The 27,441-nt window shown below is 40.6% G+C and overlaps 1 protein-coding gene across 1 annotated transcript in view; it reads right to left on the bottom strand.

Annotated features, from left to right (window-relative positions):
* Positions 1-27,441, bottom strand: part of dlc (deltaC) — a 95,416-nt gene that overhangs the window by 10,272 nt on the left and 57,703 nt on the right. The window contains exons 8-9 of the mRNA XM_057838239.1: positions 4,463-5,123; positions 146-251 (exon numbers count right to left, since the gene is read on the bottom strand). Of these exons, the coding sequence (XP_057694222.1) occupies positions 146-251; positions 4,463-5,123 (767 nt within the window). The remainder of the gene's footprint in view (positions 1-145; positions 252-4,462; positions 5,124-27,441) is intronic.

Genomic DNA, 27,441 nt, shown 5'->3' with positions numbered 1-27,441 from the left:
ATCTGCTATTTACTCATTGGCTGCCGTAGACTTCCAATCCATTTGTAGAATTAATAAAAATAACGAAATACAAGAGAATTATGTTTTTTAATCATATTAAATTGTAAGGGCACGTTGGTGTAGTGTTTTTTTGTGCGGTTATTACCTCCGTGGCAAAGACGCAGTGTTCCAGCTGCTCGGGGACCACCAAGACGGGCTGATAGCGGACGTCTTGTAGCAAATGAAGCGCCGAGGACGAATCGCACTTCACTCTAAACAGCCCATCCCCCACAAAAACAACAAACAGAACGCGTTAGCGCCTGCAACAGCTTTCAAGACAAAAAGATGAAGCGTTTACTTACCCACAAAAAAAAATGTTTTTCTCTAAAAGAAAACAATTTACATTCATTTAACCCTGTATGGGGGACTCATTGAAATACTATGAGTTTGAGAGTTGATTTTCTTCCTTTTAAATTCAAGAAATTCACCAAAAAGTGATTCAAAAGCTGCAGGAAATGACCCGGAAATGTCCCAAAACTAATAGGAATTGAGCCAATATAAACAGGAAGTGACCTAAGATGAAAAAAAAAACAACAGGAAGTGCCCGGAGATTGTCCTGACATGAACAGTAAGTGATTCAAAAATCAATAGAAATTGACCTGGAAATCTCCAAAATCAGGAGGAAGTGATCTGTAAACATCCTAAAATAAACAGGAGCTAATATCAATAGGAAATGATCCATAAATGCCTACAAATTAAAAGGGAGTGATCTGTAAATATCCCAAAATTAATAGGACGTTAATATCAACAGAATGTGACCTAGAAATACACCAAAATCAACAATAATTGACCTGAAAACATGTCAAAACTAACATGAAATGAGCTAATATTAATAGGAAGTGACCCATAAATGCCAAAAAAAATAAAAGGGACTGACCTGCAAAATATCCCAAAATTAACGGAAGGTGAGCAAATATCAAAATACCCCAAAATCAACAGGAAGTGGCCTAGTAATGCCCCGTAATTTCCAGGAAATTACTTTCATCAACAGGAAATGATCCGTAAATGTCCCGAAATTAACAGGAAGTGAACAAATATCAACAGGAGGTGACCTAGAAATACCCCAAAATCAACAGGAAGTGACTTGTATATGTCTGAAAACTAACAGGAAATGAGCCAATATCGATACGAAGTGACCCATAAATGACAAAAAATTAAAAGGGACCTGCAAATATCCCAAAATCAACAGGAAGTAAGCCAATATCAACAGGATGTGACATAAAAATGCCCAAAAATCAAGAGGAAGTGGCAAGAAAATTCCCCATAATAAACAGGAAGTGACTTGTAAATGTCTAAAAACTAACAGGAACTGAGCCAATATCAATAGAAAGTGACCCATAAGTGCCTAAAAATTAAATGGGACCAGCAAATATCCCAAAATTATCAGGAAGTAAACAAATATTAACAGGGAGTGACCTAGAAATACCCCAAAATACACAGGAAGTGGCCAGGAAATGCCCCATAATTAACAGGAAATGACTTGTACCAACAGGAAATGATCTGTAATTGTCCCAAAATTAACAGGAAGTGACCTACAAATACCTAAAAATTAAAAGGGACCTGCAAATATCCCAAAATCAACAAGAGGTGAACAAACATCAACAGGAAGTGACCTGAAACGTCTCAAAACTAAAAGGAAATGAGTCAATATCATTAGGAAGTGACCCATGAACCACTACAAATGAAAAGGGACTGACTGCAAATACCCTCAAATCAACACGAAGTGACCTGTAAATGTTTCAAAATGAACTGGAAATGTGCCAATATCAATAGGAAGTGACCCATGAATGCCTAAAAATTAAAAGGGACCAGCAAATACCACTAAATTAACAGGAAGTGAGCAAATGTCAACAAGATGTGACCTAGAAATGCCCTAAATTCAACAGGAAGTGACCTGTAAATGTCTCAAAACTAACAGGAAATGAGCTAATATCAATAGGAAGTGACCCATAAATAACCTAAAAATTAAAACGGACCTGCAAATATCCCAAAATCAACAGGCAGTGAACACATATGACCAGGATGTGACCTAGAAATACCACAAATCAACAGGAAGTGGCCTGTAAATGTCTAAAAAAAACAAAAACAAGAAACAAGAAATGATCCGATAGGAAGGTGACCCATAAATGCCTAAAAATTACAAGGGACCAGCAAATATCCCGACATCAACAGGACATGAACAAATATGACCAGGATGTGACCTAGAAATACCCCCAAATCAACAGGAAGTGACCTGTGATCAACAGGAAGTGACTTATAAACCTCTCAAAACTAACAGGAAACGAGCCAATGTCAATAGGAAGTTACCCATAAATGCCTAAAAATTAAAGGGACCTGCGAATATCCCTAAATTAACAGAAAGTGAGCAAATCTCAACAGGATGAGACCTAAAAATGCTCAAAATTTGACAGGAAGTGACCTAGTAATGCCCCGTAATTTCCAGGAAATTATTTGTATCAACAGGAAATTATACGTAAATTTCCCAAAATTAACAGGAATGAACAAATATCAACATGCTGTGACCTAGAAATACCCCGAAATCAACAGGAAGTGACCCGGAAATGCCTAAAAATTTAAAGGGACCTGCAAATATCCCAGAATTAACTGAAAGTAAGCAAATATCAACAGGACGCTACATAAAAATACGTGGACAAGAAATGCCTCATAATAAACAGGAAGTGACAGTGAAGTAAATGTCTCAAAACTAACAGGAAATCAATCAGTATTAATAGGAAGTGGCCCAACAATGACTAAAAAAATAAAAGGGACTGACTACAAATATCCCAAAATCAACAGGAAGTGAACAAACATCAACAGGAAGGGACCTAGAAATACCCCAAAATACACAGGAAGTGATCTATTGTCAACAGGAAGTGACCTGTAAATGTCTCAAAATGAACAGGAAATGAGCCAATATCAATAGGAAGTGACCCATAAAAGCCTAAAAATTTTAAAGGCACTTGCAAATATCCCAAAATTAACAGGAAGTGAGCAAATATCAACAGGGTGTGAAATTAAACTGCCCAAAAATCAACAGGAAGTGGCCAAGAAATGTCCCATAATTAACAGGAAATGACCTGCAAATGTCCCAAAATTAACAGGGCGCGACCTGATATTAACAGGAAGGGGCATAGAAATATCCACGAATCAATAGGCGATTCAGAAATGACCAACGCTAACAGGAAGTGACCTGGAAAAGTCTTACAATTAAAAAGATAAAAGCCATTATCAAATTAAAAGGGAAATTCCCTATAATTAACAAGAAATGATCTGTAAAGTTCCAAAAATTAACAGGAAGTGACCTGGAAGTGTCCCAAAATTAACAGGAAGTGACCTGATATCAACAGGATGTGACCTAAAACTGTCCCCAAATCAACAGGAAGTAACCTAGTAATGCCCGTAATTACCTGGAAATTACTTGTATCAACAGGAAATGATCCGCAAATGTCCCAAAATTAACAGGAAGTGACCCAGAAATGTCCCAAAATTAACAGGAAGTGACCTGATATCAACAGGATGTGACCTAAAACTGTCCCCAAATCAACAGGAAGTAACCTAGTAATGCCCGTAATTACCTGGAAATTACTTGTATCAACAGGAAATGATCCGAAAATGTCCCAAAATTAACAGGAAGTGACCCAGAAATGTCTCAAAATTAACAGGAAGTGAGCCAATGTCAACAAGGTGTTACCTAAAAATGCCCCAAAATTGACAGGAACTGACCAAGCAATGCCCCGTAATTACCAGGAAACTACTTCTATCAAGAGGAAATGATCTGTAAATGTCCCAAAATTTAACAGGAAGTGACCCGGAAATGTCTCAAAATTAACAGGAAGTGGGCCAATGTCAACAGGATGTGGCCTAAAAATGCCCCAAAATTGACAGAAAGTGCCCAAGCAATGCCCCGTAATTACCAGGAAATTACTTGTATCAACAGGAAGTGATCTGACATCAACAGGAAGTGACCTGGAAATGTCTCAAGATTAAAAGGAAGTGAGCCAATATCCACAGGATGTGGCCTAAAAATGCCTGAAATCAACAGGAAGTGATCTAGTAATGCCCCGTATTTACCTAGAAATTACTTGCATCAAAAGGAAATGATCTGTAAATATCCCAACATTAACAGGAAGTGAACGTAAAATGTTTCAAAATTAACAGGAAGTGAGCCAATACCAAAATGATGACTTATAAATGCTCCGAAATCAACAGGAAGTGACCTAGAAATTTCCTAAAATTAACAGGAAATGATCCGTAAATGTCCCAAAAGTAACAGGAAGTGATCCCACATAACAGGAAGTGACCTAAAAATGCCCCCAAAACTGGAAAATGTAAACAACTTGACCTGGCATCTAATATTAACTCATTGGTTGCCATTGAGATGATGGATTTAAAACAAATTTATTAAAAATATAACATTCATTACCTGCCCGACTTGTCGTCTTGTCGCTCCTTGGCCAGGTTGGAGTCGGCGGCCATTTTGTTTTTGACGACAGCTCCGCGCTCAGTTCCGCCCCAGCCCAGCGCGGCCTCCTTGTTGCACACTTTGCCGCGTCCTCCGGGCGCCGCCCGGTTATTGACGGCCTCCAGGTCGTTCTTGACGGACGCCGACATGGCCGCCAGCTCCTTCCCGCGGCGCAGTTGCCGCAGCACGAAAACGCTGGCGGCGGCCAGGAGGCTCAATGTCAGCGCGCCCAAGACGCAGGCGGCGGCCAACGCGGCGGAGAAGGCGTCCCGTGGCGGGGCGGGCGAGGTGGGCAACACCTGTGGCTCCACGTCGTACTCGCAGCGCGCCCCCATGAATTGCGGCGGGCATTGGCACACGGGCCCCGAGAAGTGAGCGAAGCAGCGCCCGCCGTTGTGGCACGGGAAACGGTCGCAAGGGTTGGAGCGCAGGGAGCAGTCTTTGCCGGCGAAACCCAGGGCACACGTGCAGGTGAAGTCGGCAACGCCGTCCGTGCAGGTGCCGGCGTTACGGCAAGGGTTGCTGGCGCAGTCGTCCACATTGGTCTCGCAGAGAGGGCCCGCGAAGCCTGGGCGACAGCGGCACATCACCGCATCAGTGCCTGAGTCCACACACTCGCCACCTAGCGGGAAAACCACACACACAAAAAGCTCTTAAGTATACTTCCAAACATCTTACTTTGGCATATCGGCCAACAAAAAAAATACAAACTCAATATGTTAGCCTTCAAAAACATTTTATAAGACAAGAATTTAGCATATTAGCCTTCATAAAACATCCTCAAAATGTACAATCGTAATATGTTAGCCTTCAAAAACATTTTAAAAGACAATTTAGCATGTTAACCTTCAATAAAACATATTCAAAACATATTAACTTAATGTTAGCCTTCAAAAACATTTTAAACGACAAAAATGTAGCATGTTAGCCTTCAAAAACATCTAAAAAGACAAGAATGTAGCATGTTAGCCTTCAAAAACATCTCAAAACACGGAAGTATAGCATATTAGCCTTCAAAAAAAACATCATCAAAACATACCAACGTAGTATGTTAGCCTTCAAAAACATTTTAAAAGACAAGAATTGAGCATGTTAGTCTTGAAAACCATCTCAAAAGACGTGAGTTTAGCATATTAGCCTTCAAAAAACATCTAAAAAAACAAGAATTAGCATGTTAGCCTTCAAAAAATCCTCAAAAGACGTGAATTTAGCATATTAGCCTTCAAAAAACATCAAAACATATTAACTTAATATGTTAGCCTTGAAAACATTTTAAAAGTCAAGAATTTAGCATGTTAGCCTTCAAAAACATATCAAAAGACAATAATTTAGCATATTACCTTTCAAAAACATAATCAAAACATTGGAGTTTAGCATGTTAGCCTTGACATGATGAACTTAGCGATTAAAAAAACATCTTATGTAATTTAGCATGTTAGCCTCGTAAATATGATGAATTTACCACTTTAACCTTAGAAAACACATTCAAAATATGCTAACTTAGCGCAAAAAATACTTTCAAAATATGTTATTTAGCACTGCATTACCTTAGAAAGGCATGCCTTAGCATGTTTACCTTCAAAAACACCATTAAAACATTGTAGCTTAGCATCTTAGTCTCAGAAGTACAATGTAATAGCACTTTCAAAAAACACACATTCCAAGTATGCTAACTTAGCAGATAAACACTTTGAAAGACGTTATTTAGCACCACATTAGCTTAAAAAGGCATGCCTTTGCATTTTTACTTTCAAAACCAATGTCAAAACATTGTAGCTTAGCATGTTAGCCTCAGCAATTCAATAAACTTAGCACCTTAACTTTAAAAAAACATGCAAAATGTGCGAGCTTGGCATACAAACCCTTTCAAAACACATTTAGCAATACATTAGCATACAAAGGCATGACTTAGCATTTCTAGCTTCAAAAGACTCCGTCAAAACATTCTAACTTAGTCAGCCAGAAACATGCTGAATTTAGCTTAACCTTAAAAACCTTCAAAACAAGCTAGTTTAGGGAATAAGAACTGTTCTGTAGAACATTTTGTTGTACAAGGATTCTGCAAAACAACAAAAAAAGGAACTAATGTTGCTAAATTCACTTTTTGAAAAAAGTTATCATTAGCTTGAGCTAGGTTAGGCCATACAAACAAAACCCAAAAAGCCGTAATTATTCATTTTCAAAAATTTATTTAAATGTATGTAAAATTTATTCACATTTTTTAATCAATAAATGTAATATTTTATTTATATTATATATATTTATATATTTATTTATCAATATTCTTAAAATTATTTTTATATTATTTTTATATATTATTTTTTATATCAATATTTAAATGTGCTCAGGTTAAAATATACGCTGGCAAAAAAAAGTTATTTTTTTAAATTTACTACTTTATTTTTAAATCATTTTATTTATTTTTGTTAATTTTAATTTTAGTATTGTTTTATATAGATTTTACTGTGCATTTATGTATTTTTTCAAATTATTTTTCCAATAATTATTTGATTTAATTGAAAATTATTTACATTTTTTTTTACTGTCCATCGCAAAAATACATGGAAGCCACACTTTTTTTTTTTTTTTTAATAATTATTTTATTTATTAACTTAAATAATAATTAAAAAATATATATATATTTCATATAAAAACGCAGGTTTTAAAAAATATACATGCATGAGTCACATTATTACCACACTTTGCCGTAACATATGCATGTAGCTTGACTTCCAAAAAAAAAAAACCTTTTCAAGATGTTAGCTTAGCATGTTAGCAAAAAAAAAATCTACTTTTCAAACATGGTTAAGTCATTTGGCAACTTCCTAATTCATAAAAACTTGGCACAAGTAACAAATCCCAACAAAAACATCTTCCTTGTTGTTAATGCATTTTATAATAATGCTGCAGCATTGACACACTCTCGCTTATGTGGCAGCCATATTGGTAGGGTCAATGATCCCATCGGTGGCAATGACATTCTCTCTTTTCATGTTAAGTTAATATGATTAACAACGGTAGATGTTCGATTCATTTAAACTGAAAGGATTAGCTGTGAATTTTTTAGGACGTCCAATCCATTTTGAAAGAACGTTCGTTCACCCCTCCCAATCAAAATGGATTGGACGTCTAGCACCATCAATGGCAACTAATTAGTTAAGCATCCTTTACTTATATACAGATCAGAAATACACGAGTTTATTTTCCCATTTTTATCTACTGTTGCTATCTCAATGGCTTCCATAGATGGTGGTAGATGTCCAATCCATTTGAAATGGGAGGGATGGCAAACGTTCATTCACTGCCAGATTCCTGCTACAAACGGATTGGACGTCTACTATTGTTGAATTCATTTCAATTCATTAGCGAGTTGTATTTCTAGATGACACCATGTGGGGCGCCTGAGGACCAAGGAAAAAGACGGGGGGGAGTCAGAAAGATAAGTGATTGGGAGGGGTGGAGTGTACACAAATCAGCCATATGAGGTGTATACCCAGTATTTGTTTGAATCCCTTGTAAGTCTAGGTATGCTGGTATGACTATTCTATGCTATCTGATCGCTAATCCTGACACTGAGTTTTACTACTTGAGTGTGTCTAATTACACCTAGTAATGCGTGAATCCCATCAGACATGTGATAGTCCTGCAGACGAATGGAAATGCCGCATGGGGTTGGGTGTAGCGTGCCAGCGCAGCCCCATCCCTCCTCCCGCAGCCCAGCAAGGCTCCCCCCTGGGATCCAGGGTGGTCCCCCGAGCCATCTGCGTCCCCTTCAACCAGCCTTCAGGGACGGGACGAGGGGACGCGTCACCAACCCCACCACCATCACCACTGCAGCCCCCCACCCAGCAGGACACACCGCGGGAACCGCAACGTCCCACCAAGCGCAGGGCAGGGCAGGATCCCCAGCCAGAGCAGGCGACACCAGGAGCCACGCCATAGAGAGAAAGTCTGGGACCCACCTGCCGCCCTATTACTATAGCTGAAGGTCCGCAGCTTGTTACCCAGCACAGCGATAGGATTGTGTGGGAAGGGTAGTGCCGTGTATGCATTAAAACAGGAGAGCAGTGGGACCGCCACATGGAAGTTGTACCCAGCCGCCCACCCGTCGCCGAAGATCCGCCGTGGTGTATGATATATGTGGTGTGTTAAAAGAGGTGCGGGAATGGCGGGGCCTGCCATGAGGAGGCATACGGGGGGGTCCCGCCCGCCCCCCCAATGGGTCCCAACCATCCCACAACCTCAGAGTGTGGTGCATTAAAATCAAGGGTGAGTTTGCCCAGGTCTGTACGGGCCCGTTCCGACTCTCCCCGGAGGTATGAATGAGTTTGTAGGTGCTCGGGGGTTCACCAGGGCCCCGATCAAAATTGACAGGAAGTGACGAAAAATTAACTCATTGAAAACGACAGATGTCCAATTGACTTACAGTTGAAGAACTGGCTGTGAATGCTCATCTTCCAGCGCCACTGTAGGCACTCGACATCAATGGCGACCAGTGAGCTCACCTATTTAGCCAAAAATAAATTTGTCCTGCCCACATGAGATCTAACAGCCACTCAAAATGAGTTTGACACCCCTTATCTATATAACCTATTATTATCCTACTGTACTATAACCTATAACATAACCATGTTAGGCCAATGAAATACTCAAAAATCATGGAATTCAGACCAGAAAATTTTACAGAAGTATGTCAAATAGTTTTATTTTTACGGCGCCATTATAGATAAGCTACTGGGTGGTCATGTGACTGTATAGTTTCGTCTGATTGGTGAAACTAGCAAAGCTAGCAACAAATCCAATCCAATCTAATCTAATGTAGAATGTAACGACTCTAGTGTAGCCCAAAAGTTGCGGAGTAATAGTAGCATTGCGATGGGAAATGCTATTTTTGCTAAGATGCTAATCGATAATCATCAACATACAGTACGCAAATATCTTCCAAAATGTTTTTGTTCCGTGTTTCGGTAGCAGTCAGCGTTTTTTTTTTTGTGGCAAACTCTGAGCGCGTCCAGTAGCAGGTAGTATAAGCATGCAGTTCAGTGGACGGAGACGCACACGTCACAGTCGAGGAAACCTTGTTAAATGCGCTTTGTTTGGGATACTTGAAAAATAGCTATCAGGCCTCAAATTGCTAAGCTACGTCGTATCTCGATGTACGTTTGCATGGAACCGTAGTTCGCAATGACAACAAAAAACGATTCTGTTCTCACTAAGCTAGCAAAGCTAGCTACAAGGCTATCAAAATCTCTTCAACACTGCAAATTTTATAATGTCTTAATCGGGATTTCTTTCTTAAATCTTGTCAAATAACCTTGTTTTGAGTTTTACAGACTATTTAACAGATTAACGCGTCAGATTATTGCACTTACTTTAACTAAATATTACTACAGGTAGTTACAAACGAGTTGCGTTCCTATGCCGGCAACGTAACCCCGAATTTCCGCGTAAGTCGCAAATAACCCTTTAAAAAAATCAACTAACCAAAAAGACAAAAAGTATTTTATACACCGCCCTCTGGTGGCAGCGTTGCATCTGGCTGGACTGTCGTCTTGTATGACTGAGAAGCAGAATCAGACATCTGACATGGATAAAGGATAGCTGCACTCTGGTTTGGCCTTTTTGAGGCTGTAAGTTGTTTCCGCTAATATATGTTTGTGTATGCATTGGTAATTAAGTTTAAAGCGATGGTTTGTGGAGTTGCGTGTGAGTGATTTGGTATGAAAATTGTTAATATGTTAGCCTTTGTAGCATTTAAGCTAGCGGATTTTTGCTAGGCAAATTAAGCTAATTTTGATCAGACGAGATAGACGTTTGAACACTAATTGCTTTGTGCCAGGTGTTTTATTGTTAAAATGCGTGTTGTTTTGAACATAAGTGTACATATGTGTGCTACAGCAATAAGGTACTGTTTATGTAGATTTAAAAAGAAATGACTGGAGACAAAATGGCGGACGAGACTCCAGCGTCGTAAAGTCAAAATTGCGTAAGTGGAGTCCGTCATAACCTGGAGACTACTAGTATTTGTTCATATTAAAGCAACAGTTGGTAAGTTTTCAGTTTCGGTTGATTTTAGCGGCGCCAGTGGACAAAAGCGGTAGTGTTTTGCCTTAAGGAAGACTGCGTTTCCCACGAGGACCAGCGCACACCGCACAGTGTCGTAAAATCATGAGCTCCTGGTCGCCTGCAGATGGCTTAAACAACATTTAGTTTCCAGCGGCTGAGTGAAGGATGAATAGTAATAAGGTCATAAATCCGATTATGGCTAAACAATAGCATATGACGGTTAGCAAACATGTGGCTATGCCGTAAAGTAGTCAGCACATTTGTAGTTTTTTTTTGTGTGTGGCAGGGCCACACCACTCAAAGTTGATTAGTGCCAATGACAGCGATACAGACTCCCCCGAGATGTAAAAGAGGTGTCATTCAACTAGTTGTCTGTCATATTATTAGCTTGAAAAGTTACCTAGTGTTGCTTTAGGACAGCTAAAATTGGTTATTTTTCACCCAAAACAAGAAAAATTGGCTTTGAACAACAACTATTCTTCAATTAAGACCATTTCTGACCTTTCAAAGCTTTTGAAATATTAAATATACTTTTTATTGCTTCAAAGAAGTCTTTTAAGCTTATGTTCAGCTCGCTATTTTTCTGGTTTCGAGTAGATTTACACTGAAAACAAGGGAATTTAACTTGTTTTGAGGCAGTGGTTCTTAACCTTGCTAAAGGTACTGAAACCCTATGAGTTTCACATGTGCATTAACCGAACCTTATAGAATTTGAAAAATCTTTTTTTTTTTTTTTTTTTTTGTCCACAACTTCAAAATCGATATACCTAAGCTAACAAGCTAAAACCTGAATTTCCATTCAAAATGTCTTCTCATTTAGATGGCATTTTTTAAAAAACAGATCAAAATGTATGCTTTTATATTTATGCCTTAAGCATCATCAGACCACTAAACCAAAACTGGCCCAATGCATGGCTGCTAATGGCATCGAATTATGGCGTCAGTTGAATGGCAATGGGCTGTAATAGTACGTTTTTGGTCAAAAATCACAATCACACAGGGTTCTTCTGCCATTGAAAATGAATAGGAAATTTGGACATACATAGACATCAATGGCATGGACGTGCATGGCCGTCAATGGCATCGACTGACTTGGGTGCCAGTTTCATGTCAATGGTAAATGGTCCAAATCATAAGGACCTATGTTTTTCAGCCACTGAAAATGAATGGGAAATTTGGACGTACATGGCTGTCAATGGCATCCCATTAGAAATGAATGGGAAAGCTTCTGGCGGATTTTATATCTTTTATGCCCCTTATCGTCCTGGAATTTTTTATGTTTAAAATGTGCGAGATTAGGTCAAAAATTGAAGGACAAGATACATTTTGAAGGACAAGATACATTTTGAAAACATTTATTTATTTATTTATTTATTTATTTTTCAAAAAACCCACATTTACGGACAAATGGAAAATTTGGGGGGCCCATCCGAAAAATTCCCTGCATCGTGCAAAAAGTCTGGTCATTTTGATATTCAAACAGTGAAGGTCGGACTAGTGGTTTGGGCTGTGCGGCGTAAAAAGGAATTTTACTATCTCGGCCTTTGCCTTGCAAAGTCCCATCTAATAAAACACCTTGCACAACCGCAAAAAAAAATCTGTCATACCGTCCCTAGGGTATTAGCTATTTTTTATGTCCCAAAAATGTATGGAGAAATCCCTCGCTTGCAGCTGTAAAGCTCAACCGACCCCCCACCGGTTGTTGTCCTGTGTGACACGATGGCTGGAGGAGGTGAAACTCCTGAACTTTTTCCCCCATCGAAGAAAACAAAATCACCGATATTGGAATACTTCAGCTACGGAAAAGTTACAGACGGCCGCGGCTTAGAGGAGGAGGGCCAACCGACATGTAAAACATTTGTGGAGGGTGGCTGCCGAGCAGGCAATACCTTCAATATTTCACATTTATACAAAATTAAAGGTTAGTAAACACTGTCATGAACGTTTCCTGATGAACGTTTTTCTCGAGCGAGTGTGTCTAGCGTTGGTCAAACGTGGTGTTTTTTTTCTCCCTGGCAACTGTCTGTGTTGAGAAAGAGAGAGTGTGTATAATTCAAACATGATACGAGTCATACGTACGTGATTTCTATGGTAATTACTCTGGGTCTTTGCTGTGTGGCTATACAGATCTTATACGCGCCCAGGGCTATCAATAGAATGGACAAAAATGCCAGTCAATGGCATTAAACAAATTAAATGCCATTAGAAATGATGCAGAAATTTGGACGTCTATGGCTGTCAATGGCAGCACCTTTCATAAGCATCAATGGAATCGGGGAAGTTTGGGGGACACGTCCTATAGATATCTGGTCATTTCCTGTTGATTTGGGGACATTGTTTTTTTCCCATTGAAAATGAATAGGAAAAATTTTGGACGTCCATGGCCGTCAATGGCATCGGGTTACATAGGCGTCAATGGAATACAAGTACACTAGCATCAATAGATTCGACATACATGGCTATCAATGGCACCAATGCAATTTAAACTCCATTGGATATTCCATTGGAAGTGTATGGGAAATTCATTCATTCATTCATTTTCCATGCCGCTTATTCCTCACGAGGGTCGCGGAGGTGCTGGAGCCTATCCCAGCTAACTTCGGGCAGTAGGCAGGGGACACCCTGAATTGGTTGCCAGCCAATCGCAGGGCACAAGGAGACACACAACCATTCACGCACACACTCACACCTATGGACAATTTAGAGTGTTCAATCAGCCTACCATGCATGTTTTTGGGATGTGGGAGGAAACCGGAGTTCCCGGAGGAAACCCACGCAGGCACGGGGAGAACATGCAAACTCCACACAGGAAGGCCGAAGCCCGGGATTGAACCCTTGATCTCAGAACTGTGAGGCAGACGTGCTAACCACTCAGCCACCGTGCCGCTGTATGGGAAATTTCCAATTAAAAATAAATGGGAAAGTTTTTGGCAAATTTCCAGGGAACCCTAATTTTTTTCCAAATTCTGTAAACAACTTTTATGCCCCTCAAAATCTCGGAATTTTAGATGCCCAAATTATGTGATTTGGATTTTTTCAGAAAATGGCCGTTTACGGACGAACGAGAAAAATTTCGGGTCGGTTTGAAAAAAAGCCAACGTCGAGTGAAAATTCCGGACGTTTCGTTCCGATCGGTCAAATAGTTCGAGCTGCGCGGCGCGCCGAAGAAACGCGCAAAGAAAAGCCAATCACTCAATAATACATTTTTTAAAAACCCAAACGGAAAATTTTTCAGGGCCTTTAGAAAAAAAGCCTATGTCGCGCAAAATTTTCGGTCCTTTTGCCACTCGAACGGTGCCGATTGGTCAAATGGTTTGGGCTGCGTGGAGCGCCGATAAAACGCGGAGAGTAAGATGTATAAGAAGAAGAATAAAGTTGCAGAACAACACTATCTGGCCTTTGCCCAGGCAAACACCCAGCTAAATAGTGTGTCCTGTTAAATGGAAGTTTTTTTGTTTTGTTTTTTTAAAACCCAGATATCTCAAACTATCCGATTTTAGAGCTGTAATTGCAATACCGTGATACCATGAAACTGATAGTTTGGCTTGAGGTTATCATACCGGCACATGCCTATGACTCACATACGATTTTTAATGGCATAAAATTGACACAAATGTTGTTTTATTTATGTCAACGCAGTGCACGCCACCCGTAAGTCTGTTATACTTACTCACATCGAGTGAGAGTCGACCTTCCACTGAGCAAACCAGTTTCTCCTTCCATCAGATAGAGGATTAGCAGTTGAAAGAATTGGAATAAAGCCTGTAAATTTGGGGACGAGGCATGTGCCGGTATGAGATTTTGACAGTATGATGACCTTGAGCAAAAATACAGCGGTTTCACGGTATCATGGTGTTGCAATTATAGCTCTAAAATATGTTATTTTGAGATGTATGGGTTACAAATAAATTATTTGTAGTGTGTTCACATTTTCTGGGTTAATATACCACTACTGCTAATAATATTAATTAGATGAATATTAACAGATATTGACCTTGACAATGTCAGGATCGAAGGACCGGATTTTTGGGATGGAAAAGCTACTGTGCTATGTGAAATCAGTCCAAGATGTTTCATTGTTAACACAGATTGAGAAGAAATAGGAGGAGTCTGTTAAAGGCTCATACGGCTACAGAGAGTCATTCTAAGGATGCTGGAGCTGAACGACAAAGTGCTACACAACCACCTGAGCTTCCTGGATCATCTCCAATGACAGAACTACTGAGAAGATCTACTCGAATGAGAAAACCACCTGGAAGACTTATTGAAAATGTTTGAAATGTATTACTTAGTATAACTTACATAGTAATATGCTGAAGTGCCTATTTGCTAATTGTTCATTGCACTAACCTAAAGTTATTGGGCGTTTGAAAATTTGAATTAGCATGTTACATACGTTATACAGTACCACTAGCTTTTGAAGGGGGATGTAATGATAGCTATGCTACAAGTTTCCTATAGAGGGTGCTGCCTCCACTCTTGTGCTTGTTTTACTTGTTGTACTCAGATCATGTGGTCCCATGAGAATAAAGCTAGCAGCTCACTGAAGCTTGCTACACGATGTACACGCGTGTGTATGACTCGTATCCTTATTTACATGTTATACACACACACACAAAAACACCCTCTCTCAACACAGAAAGTCGCCTGAGAGAAAAAACATCACAGGCTGTATGATGTTTACAATGGCGGAAGACTTTACAAAAGCACCCTAATAGCGAGAAAACTAGCTAGCCATTTTGGCATGCTAACTAGCCACCTTAACAGCCTCGTCAACACACATGAAACGCACTGGAGTGAACTCTCGTAGCTGCTGGGAAACGTTCATGACAGCGTATACTTACCTTAAATTTTGTGTAAAGTGACGGATGATGGTCATGTAAATGTGAAATCATGTTGGAGGTGTTGCCTGCACGTCAGCTGTCTTTCCTCTTCTAAGCCGTGGCCGTCTGTTTCTTTTTGGTAGCCGAAATACTATCATACTAGACTATACTTTTTTGAGCGGGTTTTGAAAAAGCTCAGAACATTCAAACACATGCTGCGTCCTAACGCCAGATTTAGGTGGAAACAGGACGAAAGTTATACTGCATGCAAGCAGGCAGGAGTGTCTCATGAGTGATTTGGTCAAGGAGTCAAGGTAATTATTATATATTTTTTGCACCATGCATGCACTTTGAAATGTTGTGAATACAATAAAATGAATGGAAGAGATTAACCTAACATTAGCTTGGAATATTTATGTAAAATGAATGATAACTGTCCGTTTTTTTTTTTCTTTTAACCAAGAGTCTAGAGTGTTTTACATACATATCTATAGAAATTTTGGTATTTAAGCATTTATTTACAAGAATTTTCAACTTGAAAAGCTCTTTGTTTTATGACGGCCGCCATGTTGGATTTTGTATCTCTACACAATAGCGGAATTCAACCTAAATAAGTTGTGATTGTATATAGAAAAATGCATATTTTGCTTTTGTTGAGTAAAATTACGATGATTCTGCATGCTTTCCTCAGGTATTAAGTTTCGGATGTGAAAATTGAGTGATTTATTAGCTGTTGAAAACAGACAGCGAGAACCAAAAGTAGTATTTGCCATGTGGCCAAATGGATTTTGCCATGTGGCCTTTTTTTTTTTGCCATGTGGCAAAATGGATTTTGCCATGTGGCAATTTTTTTTTTTGCCATGTGGCATTTTTTCTCTGCCACGTGGCATTTTTTTTGCCATGTTGCAAAATTGATTTTGCCATTTGTCAAAATGGATTTTGACATGTGGCATTTTTTTTGTATGTGGCAAAATGGATTTGGATTTTGGAAAATTTGGACATGCATAGCCGTCAATGGTATAGCCTGACTTGGTTCCCAAGTGTCAAAAATCACAGCCACACGTTTTTCTGCCATTTAAAATGAATGGAAAAGTTGGACGTGCATAGCCGTCAATGGCATGGAAATGCATGGCCTTCAAAACTCTCATATACCCTCCCAAAATGCCACATACCCCCACCAAAAATGCGACAAACCAAAATCCATTTTGCCACATACCAAAAAAATGCCACATGGCAAAATCAATTTTGCCAGATGGCAAAAAAATGCCACATAGCAAAAAAAAAAAAAATGCTGCATGTCAAAATCCGTTTTGCCACATGTCAAAATCCATTTTGCCACATGGCAAAAAAATGACACATGGCAAAATCCATTTTGCCACATGGGAAAAAAATGCCAAATGGCAAAAAAAAATGCTACATGGCAAACAATGCCACATGGCAAAATCCATTTTGCCACATGGCAAAAAGAATGACACCAAAATCAATTTTGCCAAATGGCAAAAAAATGCCACACGGCAAAAAACAAAAACAAAAAAAATGCACATTTCAAAATCCATTTTGCCACATGGTAAAAAGAATTCCACATGGCAAATTCCATTTTGCTACATTTCAAAAACCAGTTTTGGCTCTCGGTCCTGCTGGGAAAACCTGCACTAATAAAAAAAAAAAAAAAGTAACTTTCTATTTTGGGCAAAAACTTATGATATGTTAAATATTCCTATTGATCCTGAAAATATAGGCGATTATCTCTGCATTTGGTGATTTTTGTGCCGCTAGCGTAAAATTTGAGAATTTCATAGCTATTCTAAGTTTTTTTATACTTGTAGAAAAAAAATAATGAAAAGAGATTTTTTTAGGGAACGAGTTGGTTCTGAAAATATTTTGAAGTTTTGTAAAATTGGCCCCCTACGGATCGGCCCCGAGCACCGTGGCCCGTCAACTGATAGTCAAGTCTATGAGTCAGCGTCCAAAAATGAGTCATATTTGTCCTCCAACAGAAACCATATTACAACTAAAAATAGATTTCCCTCCCCATCTTTTTCCATTTTCATACATTTTTGAAAACCCTCCATTTTGCCTCTAGGGCAGCGCTAAAGAGCCGTGTGTTGCGGATCCCCGCCTTAGACTGACTCACTGAACCCCCAGGGTTTGATTGAACCCAGGCTAAGAACCACTGTTTTAAAGTGTTTTTGCAGCGTACTTCTTAAAAATACAGTAAATGGCTCTTTCCTAGTGTAACAAGGACAGTCGATCGAGAACCAGGCGAGTAGGTTTAAAGCAGCGCTTCTCAGGAAGACGTGAACGTTTAGCGACTCCCCAACTCTCTGCCGCCACTGTAATTTAGCGGTGTGACATGTGTTGTTTTCATCAACGATGACGAAAATGTTTCGTCAACACACAATTTTTTTCATGGCGATGACGTCGCGACGACGCGCTGAAAACGTGTCTCGGGTGACTACAACATAACGAGATGGATGCCAGTTGTAGCCATCTAAAAATTCGCTTCTGTCATAAATTCAAAATGTGTCATATTTTTTTCATTGTATGTGTAGTTAGCACGCTTAAGTAGTGTTTGATTGTGTCATTCATGTGATGTGCCGCGCCTTCCCTGGTTTTCTTATCTTGGCTATGCCATGTTGCTTTAGCCTTTTAAGGTCTGTGCTGAGTGATCGTCACACACTAAACTAACTTTTAGCGTTAGCATAGCGTTTGCATTAGCATTTAGCGCAGTGACTCTGTCTTTGTAAACTCTTGGAAAACATAGTTCGCAGTCACTCTTTCCGTTTTTCGGTGCATTTACAGGTCGGTTTCTGTTGAATTTGAGTCGCTGCATATTCTTTTGGGAGATTCCCGGGTCACTTCCTGTTCTTAAACCCAAAATCCATAGACCCATAAAATGCCCCAAAATCAACAGGTAATGACCCTGAAATGGACCAGAATTACCTCGTTGCCTGGCATTAACTGCCACTGACGGCCATAGAAGTGGGAGGGGCCTGTTTGAAGTGGGAGGGGTTCATTCGCTGCCATCCTTACAGTTCAAATGGATTGGGCGTATACCGTAGTTTTCGTACTATAAGGTGCACCTGACTATAAGACGCCGCCTACCAAATTTGACACGAAACGACATTTGCGCTGGACAATAGGCCGCAGCTGTCCTAGCTGTATTATGGGATATTCACACCAAAAGATATTAACCGGTAACACTTAATTTGACAGTGGTATCGTAAGACTATCAAAAGACCAAATGAACCACAATGAAGCTTTGAACCAATTGGCTACAAAGCTTCATCGCTTCAAAACACTTCATTTGGCCATCAATGCTCCCTTGAGGGTGACGGTCAACCTCCGCTACCACATGCTGTCAACACTGTCATTTTCCAACACGCCTCCTAACATGCATGGCAGCACTACAGATGTACATAACAGTCAAAATTCATGTTTTGTGCTAATTATTTTTTCAGTTACTGTTCCAGTTATTTCATTAATTGCTAGTTATGGTATTTGGTAACACTTTAACACTGTCATAAGACCAAATGAACCGCCATGAAGTGTTGAACCAATTGGCTACAAAGCTTCATTGCTTCAAAAAGCTTCATTTGGCTTCCTTGGGGGCGATGGTTAACCTCTGCTACCACCTGCTGTCAACACTGTCATTCTCCAACATGCCTCCTAGCATGCACTGCAGCACTACAGATGTAAATAACAGTCAAAATTCATGTTCTGTGCTAATTATTTCTTCAGTTACTGTTCCAGTTATTTCATTAATTGCTAGCTATGGTATTTGGTAACACTTTAACACTGTCATAAGACCAAATGAACCACCATGAAGCGTTGAACCAATTGGCTACAAAGCTTCAGTGCTTCAAAAAGCTTCATTTGGCCATCAATGCTCCCTTGGTGGTGACATCTACTACCACCTGCTGTCAACACTGTCATTGTCCAACATGCCTCCTAGCATGCATTGCTGCACTGCGGATGTAAATAACAGTCAAAATTCATGTTCTGTGCTAGTTATTTCTTCAGTTACTGTTGCAGTTGTTTCATTAATTGCTAGTTATAGTATTACGTAACACACTAACACAACACTGTCATAAGACCAAATGAACCACTATGAAGCATTGAACCAATTGGCTACAAAGCTTCATTGCTCCAAAAAGCTTCATTTGGCCATCAATGCACCGTTGGGGATGACGGTCAACATCTGCTACCACCTGCTGTCAACACTGTCGTTGCCCAACATGCCTCCTAGCATGCATTGCTGCACTACAGATGTAAATACCAGTCAAAATTCATGTTCTGTGCTAATTATTTCTTCACTGTTAGTAACACTTTAACACTGTCATAAGACCAAATGAACTACTATGACGCTTTGAACCAATTGGCTACAAAGCTTCATTGCTTCAAAAAGCTTCATTTGGCCATCAATGCTCCCTTTGGGGTGACAGTCAACCTCTGCTAGCGCCTGCTGTCAACACTGTCATTGTTCAACATGCCCCCTAGCATGCATTGCTGCACTACAGATGGAAATACCAGTCAAAATTCATGTTTTGTGCTAATTATTTCTTCAGTTACTGTTCCAGTTGTTTCATTAATTGCTAGTTATGGCATTTGGTATCACTTTATTTGACGGTGGCGCCATAAGACTGTCATAAGACCATCATAATTGTGACATGACACTGCCATGAGCATTAATGAATGCTTATGACAGATGTCATCTAGCGCCATTCGGCAAATTATGTCACTTTTGAATTGATGTAAAAGATCCCAGCTGGACATAAATGGAGTTTGTGACATAATTTGCTGGATGAGACTTAACGACATCTGTGCCACCTTAGATGATGCTAACAGTGCTCGTCGGTTTACTGATGTAACACTGACAAAGCGGGACTGTTGGTGATATTCGGCACGTTTTCTCTCAAAATGTTTTTAAGTGTTGTCGTAATTGATTTGGCTTCATGCTGTCCGCTCCTAACATTGTTAGCCAAACTAAACATACTGGGATTTCCTTGTCTCCCACTGTATTAAATGTGAAACTAAATGCTACATACGTTCCTTGCCTTTGCTTGCGGAAGACATCTCCGACATTGCTGTCAAATATTCTTTCATTGTGTCGCTGTCTTGCTTTGTGCTGCGACGATTAATCGATGAACTCGAGTATAATTCGATTACGAAAAAAGCTTCGGATCAAATTTTGCCGCTTCGAGTGTTCGTTTACGTGGCGTCATAATGGTTTGTTTTGAAAGTGTCTGCATTCCGTTTAATTGATTAGGGTTGATACACTGCCCTATAATGGCAGCAGTGTATATGATTCATTTAATATGGCTGAATCCAACCGCTCACGGTTAAGACCGACAAGTTTTTTGTTTGAGCTAATGTTTTATTGATGCATTCATAATTTAGTTTACGGGTATGTTTAGCTGTTTTTTGTGGGAATATGTGTTTGAATGATTTGTTGAGAGCATTGTAAAAAAAATATATATAGCATTTATGCTAGCGGATTTTTGCTATGCAAGTTAGCTAATTGTTCCTTTGTGCTCTTTTGAAAGTGCAATCTTAGCAAGCCTTTGTTTTATACCTCCTAAAACTAATTCCGCAACGCATTAAATGCTCCGATGACTCGATTATTCGAACTAACAAGTTGATAGATTAATCAAGTGCTGCAACGATTAATCGATTAACTTGAGTAATTCAATTTGAAAAAAAAAGATTTGAATTACATTTTTAAAGTTGCGTTGTAATTGTTTGTTTTGAATGTGTTTGGATTTAGTTATATTGATTTGGGTGGATACACAGCCCTATAGTGGCAACAGTAAATATAACTCATTTCACATGGCTGGATCCGGTTGCTCCCTGTTAAGACCAACGTAAGCTAAGTTTTTGTTTGAGCTAATTTTTTTTAATGCATTCGTAATTTAGTTTATAGGTATATTTAACCTTTTTTTGTGGGAATATGTGTTTGAATCATTTGTTTAGAGCATTGTTAAAAAAAAAAAAAAAGTTTGCATTTTATAGCATTTAAGCTAGCGGACTTTTGCCAACTGTTCTTTTGTTGTACTTACATCCTCAATTATTTATTTTTGTTATACTGTTTGAGGCTTAGCTCAGGTATTTTATTTTTAATATGTTCCTTATCCAAGTACTCGATTATTTGTACTAACTAGTTCATCGATTAATCGACTACAAAATAATCAATAGCTGTAGCCCTAGTGTTGCTGAAGGGTTTTCTGAATGCACTTCATATCTCCTGCTCTTTGCTGTATGCTCTTGTTTGGTTCAAAAATACTGCGCCCACACTGAAAATGAGAGCGCCACTGCCACCCACTGAGTGGATGTGCAATTAAACTTTATTCCAGTATGGCAAAAAAGTGTGTGTGTCCCTGGGACCCCTCCCCCGGCATTGTTTTTTCGCCCCACTATTTTAGAAGGACTGGATTAAAATATTGGACTGAACCACCGGCAAAAAACTGGCAGAAATGGGCCAGATTTCTGCAAATTTCAGCCCAATTTCGTGAAACCGATCAGCCCCAGTGTCTTTTTGAACAATTGGTCAAAATGTAATGGATTTACTTGCCAGATTAGCAAATATTTTGCACCAGAACAGGTCCGAATTCGCAGAAACCACGGTAAAGACTGTTTCACCGGTGTGAAAGGCGGCCCGTGGCAAGCACAAAACAGGAGGAGCCATATACTTTGACGCAAACGTCGTCTCCAGCAAGCGTTTTTTATATAGTCCCCAACCACTGATGCATTTATTTTCTATTGTTGTACAAGAAAACAGCGACTTCTCATATTTCAAGGAGTAGGGAGCATTATGCTAGCTGTGTAGCGTTGTGCTCATTTTGGTAAGATGAAGTTTTTTCTTTTTGGTTATTGGTGATCTACATTTTCACACAAGCGCGCATCGAGGTATCCTTTAGCTTAGCAACGCGTGATAGATAAGCTTGTGTGCGGTCATGTGATTGTATCGTTACGTCTCATTGGAGTCATTACTGTTGCCACGTCTGATTGGTTAAACTGCTTGAGCCACTGTGCTAGCAAAAATCCAATTACTGTAATTACCGTGGCTGCTGGCACCAGACTTGCCCTCCAATGGGTCAGCGGTTCTTAACCTTGCTAAATGTACCGAAGTTTCACATGTGGATTCACCGAACCCTTCGGAATTGGCTAATAAAGCAATTATTTTCAAATTAAAAACCAATATATCTAAGCTAGCAAGCTAATAATATGGCAAATTCCTGTTCAAAGTTCTTCTCATTTTGACAGCCTGTCTTATAAACAGGTCAAAATTTGAGACCACGCTGCCCATTGGTCTGTTGTATTCCCTCATACCATGTGTGAGTCAACCTTCCACTGAGCAAACCAGTTCCTCCTCCCATCAGATCGAGGACCATCAGTTAAAAGAAATGAATTAAGCCTGTAAATTGGGAGCAAACCAGGCTAAAACCTGGTCTACAAAGACACTTTGCCTGGATTTAATCAGCGTACGAATATAGGGCTCCCTTTCTTAACCATCACCGAACCCCTTAGACTTATTCACCGAACTCCTAGGGTTTGATCGAACCCAGGTTAAAAACCACTGAGGGTTTAGAGCAGGGGTGGGCAAACTATTCCACAAAGGGCTGCAGTGGGTGCCGGTTATTGTTCATACTCATCATGAGGACAACCTTTGACCAATCTGGTTGATTGCCGTCAGGTGCTCCTTGTTTCCACTGAAACCTCATTGGTTAAACTGTCTGCGCTAAATCAGTTGAAACAAAGACCAGGACCCACTGCAGCCCTCGAGGACCAGTTTTCCCACCCCTGGTTTAGAGTGTGCTCATTCCGATTACAGGGCCTGGAAAGAGTCCTGCATTGTTATTTTTCTTCCCGCCTTCCTTGGATGTGGGTAGCCGTTTCTCAGGTTCCCTCTCCGGAAACGAACCCTGATTCCCCGTGGTCACCATGGTAGGTGCAGAAACGATCGGCCTGCGATCGGCTCGAGGTTATCTAGGGTCACCAAATCGGCTGGATGCCACGAGAGTCATTTTTCGAGTGTCCCGGAGCTTGCAAAACTTTAAAAAAAGTGCATTTGCTAAGGTTTCATCGGCCATGAATTGTGTGTATCCGTTCACCAGAACGGCCCGATAGCACAGATATTGGTACGTCTGTCCTTCTGCTATTGGGTGTATTGTTGACGTCGGCATGGCGGTGTTGTGAAAAGGGAACAAGTCTTTATTTTGGCCCTCGCCGAGAAGTCCTTTCCCATATACACAATGAATGGGTTGCCGCAGAACCCTTTACACTAGGCTGCCGCTAGTTTGAAACGGCCTGGATATGGCAAATATCTGTTACCTTCATCCCCAAGCGGCCGTTGTTGTTTTTGAACATGACTAGCGTTACAAAAAACAGTGCTCGAAGAAGTTGAGCAGGTAAGAGAGAGAGAAGGCAGGTGTCAGGCGGAGTGGAGTAGCCTGGACTGGCACCGCAGTTCCCCTTGGTTTCTGGTTTTCGCCACCCCCCTTCTCCAGCTACAGTTCCGGATCTGAAACTATTGATGCCAGCTACAGTTCCAGATCCGGAACTATTGATGCCACGATTGTGACCACTTTAGTTGTTGTTGGTGATTTAGTTAGCGATTATTGTCATCACCGGAGATGCAAATTTCATCCGAGATTTCCATTTTCCACTCACTAGCACAGACAACCTATTGCTCGAAAATACTAACCTCACAATGTAAATAGGGAAATAGACCGGAAACTGAAACACTGGGCTCAAGTGGGGCGGGCTGAAGGCTCAGAAACCAGATGTCCTGCCGAGTTTGTTCATGTGAATCAGGCATGGGTGGAACTCCTAAGGCTGGTGTTGAGTGTCTGCATGTCCACAGCTGTCGTGTTACTGCTGAATAAAAGTCTCCACTGCAACGGCAGTCTCCAACCAATGAAGAGGACACCTTTTCACCAATTAGATCTTTTACATGTGTAATCAGTTAAACTTTGTCAGGTGCTGCTTGTTTGAGCAGGAGGTTCATTGGTTAAACTCTCTGCGCGTTATCGGTTGGAACAAAATCCAGCACCCACTTGGTCCTTTCTGGAATCGGTTTGACACCTGTGCCTAGTCGAGAGTACCGATATTACCAAAAAAAGTCAGATTGGAAACACATGTTACCCAGTCTGGGCCATAGGGTTGCCAACAGTCCACTGTTACCGGTGGCGCCGGCGGGTACCATTTGTACCACAGGCGGTGCGGTGGCAATTAGAGCTTCCTAAATTCCAGGAAGCCCAGAGCAATCCACGACTGTTGGCAACCTTACTAGGCCACCATTGGGCCAGATTTGTATCAGAACAGTTTTAAATTTGGAGTCCCTATATGGGTTTATACCACAGGTGTCAAACCAGACTGCAGTGGGTGCTGGATTTCATTAAAACCAAATGAGATGAATAGCTTTTCACCAATCTGGTGTCTTACAAGTGTAATCAGTTGGTTGCAGTCAAGTGGTGCTTGTTTTAGCAGAAACGTCATTGGTTCAACTGTCTGTGCTTGATTGGCAGAAACAAAAACCAGGACCCAGAATAGTTTGGACATTCATGATTTAAGCCAGGAGTGTCAAACAGATTCCACAAAGGGCCGCAGTGGGTGCTACATTTCATTCAAACAAAACAAGACGATACCTTTTCAACCAATCTGGTGTCTTACAAGTGTAATTAGTTGGTTGCAGTCAGGTGCTGCTTGTTTTAGCAGAAACCTCATTGGTTGAACGGTTTGTGCTGGATCTGTTGGAGCAAAGACCAGGACCCAGAATGGTTTGGACACAGTTGATTGCAGTTAGGTGGTGTTGGTTCTAGGGTGCTTTCATACTAGCGCTGTTTGGTCTGTTTTAAACGGACCACAGTTCGTTTTCTCAGATAGTCCACTTCGTTTTGTAAATGTGAACTCGTATCCGAACTAACGAACTCCGGTCTGCTCAAAAATCGTGGGTCGTGGTTCGCTTCAAGCGCACCCTTACTTCGCTTGTGAATGTAAGCGGACCAGGGTGCGCTTAAGTTACATTACGGCCAGCCTCACACTGCGCACCCTCCGCTCAGAGGAAGGTATTACCTCTTCTAAATTTGTCCAATCAATGAGTATGCCTTTCGTCCATGGGATGCTACTGGGAAATGTCGGTTGAGCAGTGAATACTGAAACTATCCAACAAGTCATTTGCAAGTGTTGTTGCGAGGTAGCTCTCCAATGACTCTGGTCTGAAGTGAAAGTGCCTGTAGAAGAAACTTCATTGGTTACACTCTCTGTGCTCAATTGCTAGGAACAAAAACCAGGACACACCAAGTCCTTAAGGACTGGTTTAGACACCTCTGGTTTATATGGTCCGCCCCAGAACAATGCGTAACCTATCATTTGAACTGTCAGATTGATGATCCCGGCCGCATCTGGCGCACTAAAGTTCAAGTGGGCGTGATTGCTACGTGAATCTTGTGAGCCTGCTAATCGGGGCGGTCACCTATGGGGGCGGAAGCGCTCGCCATCACCTGCCGGAAGCCGGCGGTGTTAATAATTGATATTTTTAGACATGGTGCTTAGAAATATTGTGTTCCTAAAGGCCAATTCAAACTAGTGGCAGCCTAGTCTGTGAAGGGTTCAGCGGCGACCCATTCATTGTGTATGTGGGAGTGGACTTCTTGGTCGTTTTGGACTAAGCGGAAAGTCTTGAGTGAATGTTCACCGAGGGGCATGGGTCAAAATACAGACTTGTTCCATTTTCACAGTGCCGCCACGCTGATGTCAACGACGCATTCAATAGCAGAGATGAAGGCGTACCAATATCGGTGCTATCAGGCCGTTTCGGCAGACGGATACGCACAAGTCACGGCTGATGAAAGCTTGATAAATGTGTTTTTTTTAAGTTTCGTGAGCTCTGGTACACTCAAAAAATGACTCATACCTCTCTTAGTTAAACTCCGCGACCTGCATTTGTGTGGAAATGTAGTTACCAAACAAGTTTTTTCAGGAGGTTCTCACTTCCTGACAGTGTCTACGTCAGGCTACATGGCTCCTCCCTTTTTTTTCACATTAGCTGACACTAGTGTGAAAAGGCCTTCACATTTCCAAGCATTTTCAAGGACTTGACGCAAAATTCAAGCATTTTTTTCCAAACCTTGACATTTAAAATCCAAGCATTTTCAAGGACCTGAACGAACCCTGACAGTGTCATCAACGCACAGAAGACGTTTAAAATACAAGCGCCTGAGAGGAATGCCGGCCTGGATGGCGCCGAGATCGCGGAGAACAGTGGGGACGACAACGTACACTCCCTTGCGTGGTGGTCGGGCCAAGAGATAGAAGAGGAGCAACCCTCATAGCGCTTTTGTTTAGATGATCAAAGTTAGTGGAATCAGATAGCGCTTTGTTTTTTAACCGCAGTGGCATAGAATGAATCCACAAATGCGCCGTTGCTGAGTGGTTGGTAATCGTGCAGTATTCTTCTATATCAGTAGGTGTCAGTAGGTAGCTAATTTTGCTTTGTTTAGTCATGTGTAAGAGCTAAGAGTTAACGGGATGGTAGCCAACTCACTGGAAATAGAAATAAAGGACACCTCATTGGTAGAGAGATCTCTAACAGTCTTATGTTCTCTTCGGGTGTATCATGACATGTGACAGTACCTCGACCAATGAGATGAGCGGGATTGTCATTGTTGTGGCGTTCCCTTACATATTCTTGAAAAAAAAAACGCACAAGTATTTTTTCGTCCTGCAAATCTGACACTATTTTCGAGTTTAATGCCAATAAAAAAAAAAATATATATATATATATATATATATATAAAAATAAAGCGCATTTTGTTGAGCTCCTTGGAAGGTGGAAAAGCGCTATATAAGTATAACACCATTTACCATTCTGAATACAGGCCGATTCCGTTTTTCATAGGACAGTTGGCAACCCTAGTTAGCAGCTAGCTAGCGGAACTATAACAATGGGGTAAGAGTGGCTAAGTGGCTAGCTAGCAAAACTAACACGGCGATGATAAAGGTTCTGAAAAAGGAAAGATGCTAACTCAGAACTGGACAAAATTCATTGAA

This window comes from Corythoichthys intestinalis, chromosome 6 (genome assembly GCF_030265065.1).
Source record: "Corythoichthys intestinalis isolate RoL2023-P3 chromosome 6, ASM3026506v1, whole genome shotgun sequence".
In the NCBI taxonomy this organism is placed as follows: Eukaryota; Metazoa; Chordata; class Actinopteri; order Syngnathiformes; family Syngnathidae; genus Corythoichthys; species Corythoichthys intestinalis.
This window is presented reverse-complemented; position numbering and strand designations above follow the sequence as displayed.